The sequence below is a fragment of the Lepisma saccharinum genome, chromosome 1 (genome assembly GCF_977018435.1).
Source record: "Lepisma saccharinum chromosome 1, izLepSacc3.1, whole genome shotgun sequence".
In the NCBI taxonomy this organism is placed as follows: Eukaryota; Metazoa; Arthropoda; class Insecta; order Zygentoma; family Lepismatidae; genus Lepisma; species Lepisma saccharinum.
The window spans coordinates 139,251,286-139,264,243 of NC_139229.1; the positions used below are offsets into that span (position 1 = coordinate 139,251,286).

The following is a 12,958-nucleotide window of genomic DNA, read 5'->3' on the forward strand; positions in this document are numbered from 1 at the left end:
CACTGAATCCTGAATAATAAAAACCTGCAGTGACTAATTCTTCAGCAGTCTGACGTAATCCTATTGGCCACTTTCTGTAAGTCTTGTATCTCGCATTCACCGACATATAATCGGTGGTAAAAGGACCGCCTGCTATCAGACGAGTATGGTAAGTATACACTCTCATATGTCGAACAAAGAAAACTCATATGATACTGTAGGTATCGGGTATGAAGGTTCAGCCAGAATATTCTCAAAATCAGATACTGTAGGTGACGGGGTCCTTGGTATCGGCGATAAAGGTTCAGCCAGATTATCCTCAGGATCGTCGGGGAACAGCCGTCTGCGAAAATCGAAACCTTCGGGAGGAACCACAGGGAAACAAGGATGACCTTCTAAGTTAAGTAACAATGGACGATCACAGCCAGAACACCACACGGAATTTCTGTCTGCCAACAAAGAAAGCCACTCTTTCACTCTCTTCTTCAAAGCTTCGCCCAACTCTTCCTTCCTGCGACGTAGTTCGCAGATACACCCGTGACTCGGAAATCCTGTTCTCTCGTCACCTCTTCTTTTCCTCTCTTCTATCTCCTTCAAAGTCTCGCAGCGACGGTGAATTCTTTTTCCTGATCCGTTGACCACGTGACATCCACACCAGGGAGATTCAGGTATCGCTACATACATAAACGGGAAATAACTCAGCAACCGATCCAGGGCCGTTCGATCGCTGTCCAGATCGCCGCAAGACCGAACAAGTTCCCAGAACTCTTCGTAGCTGATCTCGTAGAAATTCACACCATTATCAGACAAACGTGTACCGCTTACATCCATCCTCACATGATACTAAGATCCTCTTTCCTTTCTATTTATACCTTTTTCCCTCCTACGTCACCATTTCCGTTAAACAGACTTCAAACTACAAGGCTACGCCCAAAACATGTTCGGGCATGTTCACACAGAACCGTTACACCACCCAGAAATTGCAAATTCATCCAAACCTACACCCAAAACATGTTCGGACATGTTCTATTCAGACAGAAAACCGTTACACCCGTTTCCAGGAATCTCAGACTCATCAACGGTCTCAAAACGGGAAACGCCCCCCCAAAAAATAGCCACAAAAACCCCGAATACTTTCCCTCCTCCCCCCTAAGAGGAAGAAAATGGCGTCACAGAAATTAAAACAATTCATAATAATAATAATAATAATAATAATCCGAGAATTTCAGACTCATCAACGCCATCTGTTTTCAAACACCGGAAACACGTACTCCAATTTATATATGACGTCACACGCCAAAATAGCGTAACAAGAAACAAAATGGCGTCACAGAAATTAAAACAATTCATAATAATAATATAATAATATTTAATAATATAATCTGGTCACGTGACTTCCATTTTGTGACGTCACAGTCACGTGACTCTCAGAAATTGCAAATTCATCCAAACCTACGCCCAAAACATGTTCGGACATGTTCTATTCAGACAGAAAACCGTTACACACATTTCCAGGAATCTCAGACTCATCAACGGTCTCAAACGGGAAACGCCCCCCAAAAATAGACATATATCTCATCAACACCGGAAACCCTTATCAAGTCCTCAATAACAACAGGAAACCCGCAATCTTATCAAAGTCCCGAAAACGCCCCCCAGACCGGAAACACTTATCACTCTCCTCATTAACAACAGGAAGTCCATATCATTAAGCCCCGCCCACTTTTTCCCAACAGCCAATCAAAACGCTCAAAACACCCACCCTTGCTTGCCCACACTGCTTGGTCATCAATTGATCTTTGATCGATCTTTTCCAATCAATTGATTTATCGGACTCTACGCGGGTGCATAACTACTGTTATGGGCAGTATGTACTGTTTAGGCTACATTTTTTGATATGCCTATCGGAAATTTTAGGGCTTCTGGTATGAGAAAGACCGAGGGGTCTTCCCACTCACAGAGGAAGCAACAGTATTTCATGCAACCTTCTTGCATACATCTTATCCTGTTATACCAATGTATAATTTCGAGCATTCATTATTTGTAACACAGGAGAAACACACTTTACTGTACGTTTATGTAACTTTCAAATTTTGTGTTTTTGGCTAAATTACACGTGATACACGGAAACAAATTGCAGATTCTTTTTTGTCATGCACAAATACATTAGAATCGCACATTTTCATCTAAAGGACAAATTTCGTGTTGTGCAGTGTTACATGTTCACCGTGGTTTGAATGCTCTTGGATAGGGATATAATACCCATAGTCAGTAGCAGGGATTAGGGGGGGACATGTGGGGCAGTTGCCACCCACTTTTAGCCACTTTGACCCGTCCTATGACTTTAATGCTAAGCCTTGTCTATCAAGAAAAAGTAAAGTGTCCTTGCCCCCCACCCCTTTCCTCTTTTGGCATCCAATCGTTGCTACTGCCTATAGACGAAATAAACTTTTTGTGTTTAATTAAGATTCTCTAAACGTCAGCCTTTTTGCGTCTTTTAAATTGTTGGGGTGGGGGTACAAGAGGAAAGAGTTCGGATAAAAAGTGGGGTTCCTTTATCCCTTCCTGCGCCACTGTATAGGTCTTTTGTTACGAAATGGTTGAAGTTTCCTAAAAAGGACCAAAACATAAAACTATTGTTGCGCCACGTTCATGAAGATGTATTGTTAGTTTCGACATGGGAATCGCATAATTTTAGACATAACGAAAAGAAGCGATCACCATTTACTCTTAACGTTAATTGACAACATATTTTATCGCCAGCTGTCTCGGGGAGGGGCGGGCCCTCTCTCCTGCCCCTGCAGAAAAGAGAATTTCAGCAGCACAGTAAAAATAATGAGCGTCGAGAGGGAGGGGGCGAATGGGTGTCAACCCCTCTCGTGTAATTGACAGCACATTTTATTGAAGAAAATGTTTATATTTATGATAGCCCATAAAGTTAACAGATTGCTGTTAATTACAACAGAATAGCCAAAGGTAAAAGTGTTTACTTGAGAAACAGAGTAAATCGAAATGGAGGTCATAGGGTTTCACAATTAACCGCTTAATCCAAACCAAAAATTGTTTCATATTTGCTGCAAATTCCAAAAATGATTTTTATGGGAGAGGCCATGCAACATAAACTGCACAAAATTAGATTTTCCTGCGTTGAAGTGTTATTGCAATATACGTGAATTGACTTCATTTCGGCATATCTGAAAAAGCAGAGTATATAAATATGTAATAATAAGTGTTAATTGCGATAATATACAAATTATTAGATTATAATAATAGTTATGGTATTTATTACGTATCATTACCAAATCAATTTTATTTCCAGAAAAAAAATTCTGGGGGCGCTCATGACAATCTCATCGAGAAAATTTGATCTTGCATTTCTCATTCATGTTAAAGACTTCCCCGATGGCGCAGTGGTTCTGATCCCACTTTGAACTGTAGGCCCAGTCCCGATTAGACGCACTGTGCATAAAGTGGACTTTAAACACCAACGAAATCACTCAATCATTCAGGTTAAAAAAATCAAAGGTTATTGTACAAGCAATTTGTTATCGCATTTAGTTGGGGAAAAGGATTAGACGTTTTAAACTACTTACAGGTACAGCTCTTAGTTAACAACTGAAGTCCGTTTACATCTTTGCAATGTTACTAGTAGTTCGTTTTTTCTCAAGTTACTGGGGGTCTTCAATGAATCATTGGTTTTGATCAACGTGTCTGTAATGAGATTAAGCCTTTTTGTTGTTCTAAATGAATTATTTTTTAGCGGGCGAAGTTGCCAACCTAATATTCACACGAGATTCAGCTGGGTGAACAAGAGTCGTGATTATATCGGAGATCCCTCGCCTCGCCGTGGGCGTCTCGGCTCATTAGTCCTGTAGGGAAGAACGTTTTTCACAGGTTTCAGGGGATGCATTGTGAAGTGAGCCAGCCTTCATCCAGACAACCTTTCTCCTATATAACAATGGGGCCCCAGGCCGTTCTAACAATACCCTCTGGCACAGCTGTGCTGCCAAAATCCCATTGTTTCCCTAGAGGAGTGCGGTTATCGCAAAAGCTCATACGTCTTGTGTGTGGCCTCTGAAATAAGTCTTTGCACAAAATGGCATCAGGGGGCGAAGACAGGCCATTAAAAATAGCTTTCAGTTCCTGCGTTCTGAGGATAGCGGTGCTTCGAAGTTGATAACATTGAGTAACTTAAAAGTGATTGCTTCTACCCTACGTGAACATAACTGATTTGAAGTGTTTGGAGTGTTGATTGCTATTGGTCTACAAGTGTGTCGATAACAGCGATGATGTTGCCTCAGTGGCCGAAACGATGTGCTGGATTCAAAATCTTCTCACCAACGGTTAAAGGTTTAGGTTCACGTGGGTACCCCTATATCAATTTTGTCCATAGTCATTCATCTTCATCGTCGCACTTAATGTAGAAACTGAAACACGACGCCAAATAAGAAAAATGGTAATTGAACGTTGCTGTATTTAAGAATAAAACGAGCGATTAGAAAGATATTTTGCATTAGAACTAGAATTTTCAGCCGACTTTGTTTCTTTTTTTTTTCTTTCTTTTTTTTTACTTAACTGCTCTCTTTGACTTTATGAATATGTATTTCATCAGACTATTGTTCACCCCCACCAATCATCCCTCTATAATTGTGCAAGGACACCCGATTTATAAATATTTTGAGTTTAAAATTACCTTTACTTAATTGCACCCCCAATTCGGAAAAAACTTGTACATTCTTGCATCTAGTTACTAAAATGTGAAAATCAGCCATCGAGTTACTGATGATTTAACTGTGCCAGAAATGTATTCGTGACTGCCAGTGAACGTGTTTAGGATACGGCAAAACTGTGGAACTCTACAGGCTTGTTTTATAATTACCCACAGCCATAGATAGGCGTGCGCAGACCAGTGGCGTAGCATGGACATTTCGGGTGGGAACGCCAAGTCCGAAGGAAGAGTCGGCCCTTTCTTGCTTAATAATTTACTTATGGTATTAGTCGCCACAGGTATTATTTGCCTGAAGTAAGCTGGGTTTTCAATAAAACATCATCATTGCATGTTTTAGCTAGAAAATTAGGTGCCTCACTATGCCACAGATGTTTTGAACTCTGGTGTTCTATACCTTTTTTTATATCTTTCTGCATGACGCAAGTCATTAAAAACCTACCTGAATCACAAGCGCCTCTGCACAACAGTAGACGTCATTGTTGTGGGCGATCCAACTACTGATTGATTTGGTTTATTTTACTTCGCTTTTCTGCCACTTTTGGTTAATTGGGAATATGAATATGAGTGATGATATTGATGAAGGGACACTGACAAAGAACACCCGTGCTCACGCCGGGATTCGAACCAGGGACCTCTGTCGTCTTGGCGCACTGTGAAAAGCAGAGTGGATGATCCAAATATCGTACACTCTACTGACGTAACAGTGCCGATTAGTAATTCAGACCACTGTTTATTACATCTTGAGAATGCTGATAAACATTTTAAAATAATTTTCTCCAGAGACCATTCGATGTTAAGAGTTTTCAAATGAATGCTAAACATTTCCATTCACACAATATTAAGTAGTTAGATAATAACGAAAAAATACAATAAAAAAAATAATAGTTTTGCGGGTTAAGTGGTAGAGCAGCCACAGGCTGAATTTCTATCACGAGGACTTCACCAACTTATTTGACAAAAACTGTGTTGATCTTTTAGTTTCTAATACACATCGCTGTTCGTGCGATAAATTATACAATGCAGTGGCCATTAAGAAGCAGTATATTTGAGATTGGTAAAGTTACGTCAGTCAATATTGCGTATTGTAGCATCACACAACAAGAGTTGCATGAGCGCGAAGAGCGAAGAACCGGGTAGGAATTCTGCCTCTGTCGTCTGCTTCAGAAGGCAGGAAGGGTCACATGAACCAATCACGGTAGACCTCTCGTACGCTGGCGTAAGAGAGCCTATTTACGCGCGTGCTGTAGAAATGGAAGCTTTCCCTCCATAAAGGCAGCAAGGAATATAGGAGTCCTGTACGCCAAACCTGCTCGGCGTCCGGCCGGGAAAGGCATTGAAAAGAGATGCTAGAACGAGTGTTGAGAGTGGAGCGTTGCAAGCGGATCGCGAAAAATAGCCATTATAATGCCATGAAGGTCAAACATATATGAAATTAGTCACGTTTTACTTTATAATCACAGCATTTAAGCATTTTTGAAATTTTAAATCTGGGAACGCCGGGCGTACTATAACGCTACGCCACTGGCGCAGACCCTCTTGATGAAAGTTCAGTCAGGAAAGAAAAACCTCATTTTGTCTCACTGTTATACTTTAATTTCATTGCATTGATGGGTATATGTATATACATTACATATATACATACATACATGTGTGTTTATATAATGCAGCAACATATAGGTACCTTAACGAATAAATAAATAAATTGTCTCTGAAATTGGCAAGAATCTGAAGCACTTGGTAGTTATAACTTCTCTCTCTGGTAATTTACAATGCATTATAAAAAACAAGAAGGTAGCAAGAAATCTTTTAAATCCAAATTTTTTGCAAGCTGAAAACAATATTGATTTAGTATGACACAAAAAATACCATCGGGCGCCATGGCATTCTCTTTTGCAATCTTTTTCATGTAGGTCGTTCGGCGCCCAGGTTAACTCCCACCGCCCCCTAGCTACTGCTCTAAACTTTAAAGACTGTGAGAAAAGCGGATGCTGTGAGCGAAGCGAGCAAGAAAATTTTACGTAATGTATTTTTATTTGTATAAAATTTGATATCGATGATGGCAATTTCCCCTTTGTGCCCCCTACAGGTGCTGGCCGCCTTGAAGAAATAATGCAAGAAAGACGTCAAAACTAATTCCATCTTGAGTATCCTTTTGTTCTGCTACTATTAGATTCTACTAGTCTTGCTTTCCTTTACCTCAATTTCCCCCCTCCCCCTTGCTCCCCTAGAATTGATTTTCGTCCAAGGTTGGGGAGCGGCAATGCCAATTGCCCCTCTGTGGTTGCGCCACTGCACCTCCTTCCCCCGCAGTTGCTTTGAACTTAATCGGCTTGAAAATACTTAATTTCTTTAAGAGTATAATATAATTTAATAACAGCGAGAAGATTCCTCTACACTAAATTTCTAGGGGCAAGTATAATAATGTAGGGATATGGACGTCTGGAAGGGGAGGGCAAGGATGGCCATGATGATTAATAAAAATAGAAATCTACAAGGATAAAAATAATTATAGATACTACTATCTGTGGTCATACATCCCGCTTAGAAATTTAATGTCAACCTAAAGTATACATTTCACACGTGTAATGTGATTTCAGTCTTAGTAATTTACATTAATGCGATAATTTCGAATCAAAGTGGTGTTTTTGAGGGGGCAACACTATTATCGGGGTAATATATCCCATGGAAAAATACCTTGCTTCTACCTTCGTGGAAAAAAATCTGCGGACGTCCATGATTAGGGGAGGCAATTCCCCCCCCCCCCCCCCGGGTCTCCCGTGCGAACGCCTATGCCCACAGCAACAGCACGCAATTGTTGAAAGTCCTGGGAATTTGTATGCAACAAGGCTTTTTCTAGCTTGTTTGTTTTTTAAGACCACTTTATGCACAGAAAGGCTAATCGGGACTGTATTTGCACTTTAAGATCCGAACCACTACTTGTCTCCAGCGGGTCTGGAACCCGGGAACCTTTGATTACAAAGCGTCGTTGCCACTACACCATCGGGGAGGTCCTGCAAGAAGGCTTAAAGATATCTTCCGTATCTAGAACATTCATCAATCTAGAACATTCATCAGCCTTGGAGATAGGACGACGAGGGCTGCATAAAATCCGTAAACAGCTGCTGTGATCTGAATAACAAGCATTAATTCCCTCTTTGCACTCAATTACGTGACGCAGGTCTTTCGAAGGATCCCAATCAAGTTTGCAATAAACATCCGTAGACATTCCCAAGGTTCTTGCAACAGCTCTGTTGTATCCGTCGTTGCAGCTCGTGTCCATTTCATGTCACACATTCATAACTTTCCCCCACAATTCCTCCATATCATTTTACACCTAGTATTCAGCACTAACTGTATCTACAGTTACTTGCATAACTCGTATCTCACTATAAATGGTTAATGATATGACTGGACACGGACACCCGCAGGGAGGATCAGGGTAAGTCACTGGACTGGGGCTACCATATTGTGAAATTGATTTTTATCTAAATGTGTGCTAACGAAGCAAATCGGAACATCTACTAAACTTAGACTTGCCTTACTCTTCAACAAGCGTTTTTCTGCGACTACTGATAGTAGGAAGCAAATAAATAAATAACATTTGCATATAAGAAATGTCATGTTATTAGAAAAACTAACAATTATACCTCAGAAGGAAATTAATTTTCATTAGTACCTATTACTTAAAATTTGATAGGGGCCCTCTTTAGACACGTCGTGCTTTCGATGTTCTGTTTGTAAAAGTTCCCAGAAATTCAAGTTGTACAAAATATTTTTATATTACATATGACCCGTTCCTGCCTCGCTTTAGCGTTGGCACTGTGCGTTGAATCTACGAAAGGCCTCATTGAAAACTTCCATGCTGTACAATCATTTCATCACAATGTTTGCCCTTCTTTCGACAAAGTAATGGGAACATACATCTGCAATTTGCGAAAGACGAAGGGAATTCTTACTTTTTGTAATAAATCTCTATAAACTTCGATAATGAATTATTTAAATTATTTGTTTTCACTGTTTCGTCTCCTTTTTGGCATTGCGTTCATCGCAATAGATAAGGAACTTTGTTCAAAGCAGACCGACTGCGTCGTACACAACTGTCGAGTGCGATGTTAAAATATAGCACAGTACAATTCGTATATCTTTCGGAGTATTGTGTTAATGTATCATTTGGATGTTCGAATGAACTGAAACAGTGGATTGATTGCTTACTTTTTGGCGGTCTGTGGAAAGCTGTTACAATGGCTAACTGGCAAAAGAACGTAGTTTTTCAGCAGCCTGCCTGATCCCTCATGCTCCAAGGCACCCTAAAACCCTGCATTTCATATGGAAATGTACAGGGGGTGAGTTATGATCAATAGACCACACATATTCCTCAAATAAGGATTCCCAATCGCCCCATTGGAATAACTTATTGAAGATACCTGCTGGAGCTACCCAGCTGGTTGGCAGATGTTCATCTATTTTGCCATGCATCTCGCTCGCCTTGCACATGTTGCGAGAATGATAAAATATAAGGGGGAAAGCGGTAGTTTATATTTTAACACGATCAGTGTTGCTGCAGATACAGATCTGGGTGCAAACGTTTATTACTTGAGTCTATATTGAAACGTTTAATTGCACCATTCGCAGGGTATCCAGGCTGTAGCCTGCCATTAAATTATGATTTTGTCAACCCCGACAAGGCAAAGCTGCGAGGGATATTATTGATGGCCCCGGAAGAAGCATAAATCGGGCGTGATTTGTGAAGATTTGCATTTGGTTACGGTGCTCTGCGTTGCCATAAATCAGCTGCTGGAACTAGCTTGCTTCAGCACGTCTCATTGTTGTGGTTGGCCACAGAGGGACTCTTTTGCGGTTGTCTGTGTTTACGCTCGTTTGCTAACTCAGCTGCAATAAATTAGTGGCTGTTGTATCAACTTACCACATTCGCGAAAGCTGGAACTTAGCTTATTCTTGGTTGCACGCGCCAGTGGCGTACGCAAGGAAGGGTTACGGGGTTTAACCCCTCCCCCTTGAGCTTTTGAAATATTATGAAAAATGCTGTGAAGAAAATTAAAAATGGCCAATTTATCACAGTCAAAGATCTGCGACAATACTACTACTACTACTAATAATAATAATAATAATAATTTGAATAGTTATTCCCATGCAGCATGGAGAAAAGCATTCTAAGCACACGCGCCTTTCAGAGTGAATGCCTTGAATATAAACACGAATTCTTGAAAATAAAATATGAGGACACCTTTGATTTTGAAGAGAAAAAAAGTTGTTTTGTATCTCAGCTGCATCAATGTTCAATGAACATGTATTTTTTGTGTGTGTGTGAACAATGAGCATTAACTAAAGAAAGTTCTTGGTTCGTTGTAAGCGGGTAATGCATAGCCGGGCAAGAATACACGGCCACCAGTCCACCTTCCCTTTGTTTACACTGGCACGTTTAAATTTCTGATTTCAAACGACATTAACTATTGTAAAATGTTTTGTTGGTAAGAACAGCGAGACCATTTCCAGATGTGAATTATCGGGAACACTTATGCGGCGACAAGAGCTGAAAAATTCCAACCAATCCCGGGAATCGAACCCTGATTTCCCGCGTGGTTGTCAGACGCCCTACCGACCAGACCATCTCAGCTCCTTGGATGAATTCCATACTTTGATTATTTTAATATATTTTCTTGTTTTTATGGATTTTCTTCTCACTAAAATGGCTCACCTCGTTGACTAGACAATTATTTCGTATCAAAGAAACAAAAGAATGCTCCTAGAATTTTTCAAAATCGAATGACTAAAAGTAGTTTCGTTCTATTCCTTTCATAAATACTATATTTACGTATGTATAACAGATCTCTACTACTTAATAGTAGTAGTGGTATTAGTAGTATTATTAGTAGTAATTCAACTAATTAATAAATTACAAGTATTATTAATTATTATTATTATTAGTAGTAGTATTATTATTTAATTAAAGTATAATAAAACAATGGTAATGTGAATTTGGAGAAAGCTTTAGAAGTAACCTTTACCCCCTTGATGAAATCCTGCGTACGCTACTGGCACGCGCGATGATTGTTTCCAATGTTTGAACACAGTGAATCAACAGAGCGTGGTTGGTTTGCAAGTTAGTTTGACCTGAAATATTCCATTACGCATGCTTTGATAGGCACTAGTGTACGCGGGATTTTTTTCCCCCTCGGGGTGCTGGAATTGTAAAATACATCGCTGCGTTCTAGAGGGTGGGCGTTACACACTATAAAATATTTCGTAATTACAATTTTTAACTTTCGTGTTGAGTTATTCAAAGATAAAAATGGCAGTCGTGGTATTTAAGGTGGGTTTGCATTTACCACTTTGGTTCTTCCAGAGTTCTTACTGCTTTCGTTTGATTTTGATTTTTTTTATTTTCTCAATTTCGGGACGAGCTGTAGCTTCATCAGCTTCCCCTGTACGCGAATCTGCCAGGGTTTTCCTCATTAATGCTTTTAGACCTAGTCGTGCAGTATAGAGGCATAGTCACTGGGGGGACATGGTTACAAGGTGAAAAATTAACAGCAAACAACAACCAAACAATTGTTGTTATAGGCTTGCGCAGTTTAATTGCCCCAGTGTCTGCTATATGGTTATGGCTGGGAAGGTGATGACAAAGTAAATAGTTATTAAAAATTAGCTATAGAAATGTATTTTAAAAAGTGACCTATAAAATTACGTTGGGTATCAAAACATAAACCTGAAGTTTCCATAAGTGACAAAGCGTCACTGTACTGTGGTGAAAGTACTTGAATAATTCGATACGTCTCTATGTTCAGTGGTTTAAACTACTGAAGTTAAGGAAGGAAACCTCAAAGTGCTAGGACAGGGGTTCCCAAACTTTTTATTTTCACGGCGCCCTCAGTGTTTCAGGATTTTTCCGCGGTGCCCAAGCCAGAATGTAGGCCTATTTAACGCTTGGAACGCTCAGTTAGTGTGGTTAGGTTGCTTGCCTGAACTTAAAAAATAGATACATATTTTAAAATCGGAAACATTTTATGTGTACAAAGTACTAAAACCATGTTTAGGCCAACAAGTAAGTGTCATTTCAGTGAAAATATTGGGACATTTCGAGGCGCCCATTTTGGAAACCACTGTGCTAGCGTATTCTTATTTTGACTTGAAGGTTACATTCAATTAAGGTTAGCGAAACTGTAGAACACACTGTTCAAAAATGTGGAGCGCAATCATATTCACAATCAGGCTATATAATCGTTCGAAAATGACACATTTTCAGTTCAAGAATAATGATCTTTTAAAATAAATTATTGAGTACAAAAAAACAATAATACTATTTTTTTTTCAAAATTTCAGTTTTGATCAAAATATTTTTGTGAAACTGCAAACTGTTAAAATTTTTGAAGTTGCACTAAACCAATACCAAATATTTTACAAACTTTGAGTAAAGTATAGTAGAAATCTTCTGTAGATACAGTACCACTACTAAATCTATTTAACGTAGTATAAATAATTCGCTTGGGAAGAATAAGCGATTTCCGTGAGATTTTCAGGTTTTTCAACTCGGATGTCTCAATATGTAGCGCATATACGACTTTATCTTCTTTTTTGCTTCAAAATCCTTCCGGACGTCGGATATGACAAATGTAGGTCATGCTGGTGAAAAATATGATATAGACAATCCCGAATTTAGTATATCTCTCTCTGCACAGGAGCCGACGTAAAGAAAATTGAGTTTGTTTCGAATTTTGAGAAAAGCAAATAAAAATAAATACATGAAACGACCGTGAAGAAGCAAAATTCAGTTATGAAACCTTACAAGACTATTAAAGTGTGTTAAATAGCTGCAGCACTGGAAAATTAAAAGTAAGCGTAAAAAAGAGCCAAAAATCCAAATTAAACTAAACGCAGCTGGTTTTGACTGAATGGAATCAAGAGTACAATTGTGTTTAACAACCTCTTTAAGATCCTTATTTAAAAAAATATGACCTTTCATCATCCCTCGAACCCTATTTATGATAAATCCTAAAAATGAATTATGCTCGACTCATGTTAAATTTTTGTGTCTAATGTTTAATTTCTCTCTTATTCCAGACACGGACGTCGTGAAGTTTTGCAACGAAGAAGTATTGGCCGGCGAAGGTTTTATCCACAACCCAGGCTATCCCAAATACTACGTCACTGACATGGAATGTTATTGGCTGATACGAGCGCCTATCGGCCAACGCATCCAGCTCACAATTCTAGACGCTTCCCTTAGAGGTA

General features: G+C 39.4%; 1 protein-coding gene across 1 annotated transcript in view; it reads left to right on the plus strand.

The window, feature by feature from the left end:
• Positions 1–12,958, plus strand: part of LOC146001573 (uncharacterized) — a 195,986-nt gene that overhangs the window by 152,425 nt on the left and 30,603 nt on the right. The window contains exon 4 of the mRNA XM_083139064.1: positions 12,788–12,955. Coding sequence (XP_082995190.1) covers positions 12,788–12,955 — 168 coding nt within the window. The remainder of the gene's footprint in view (positions 1–12,787; positions 12,956–12,958) is intronic.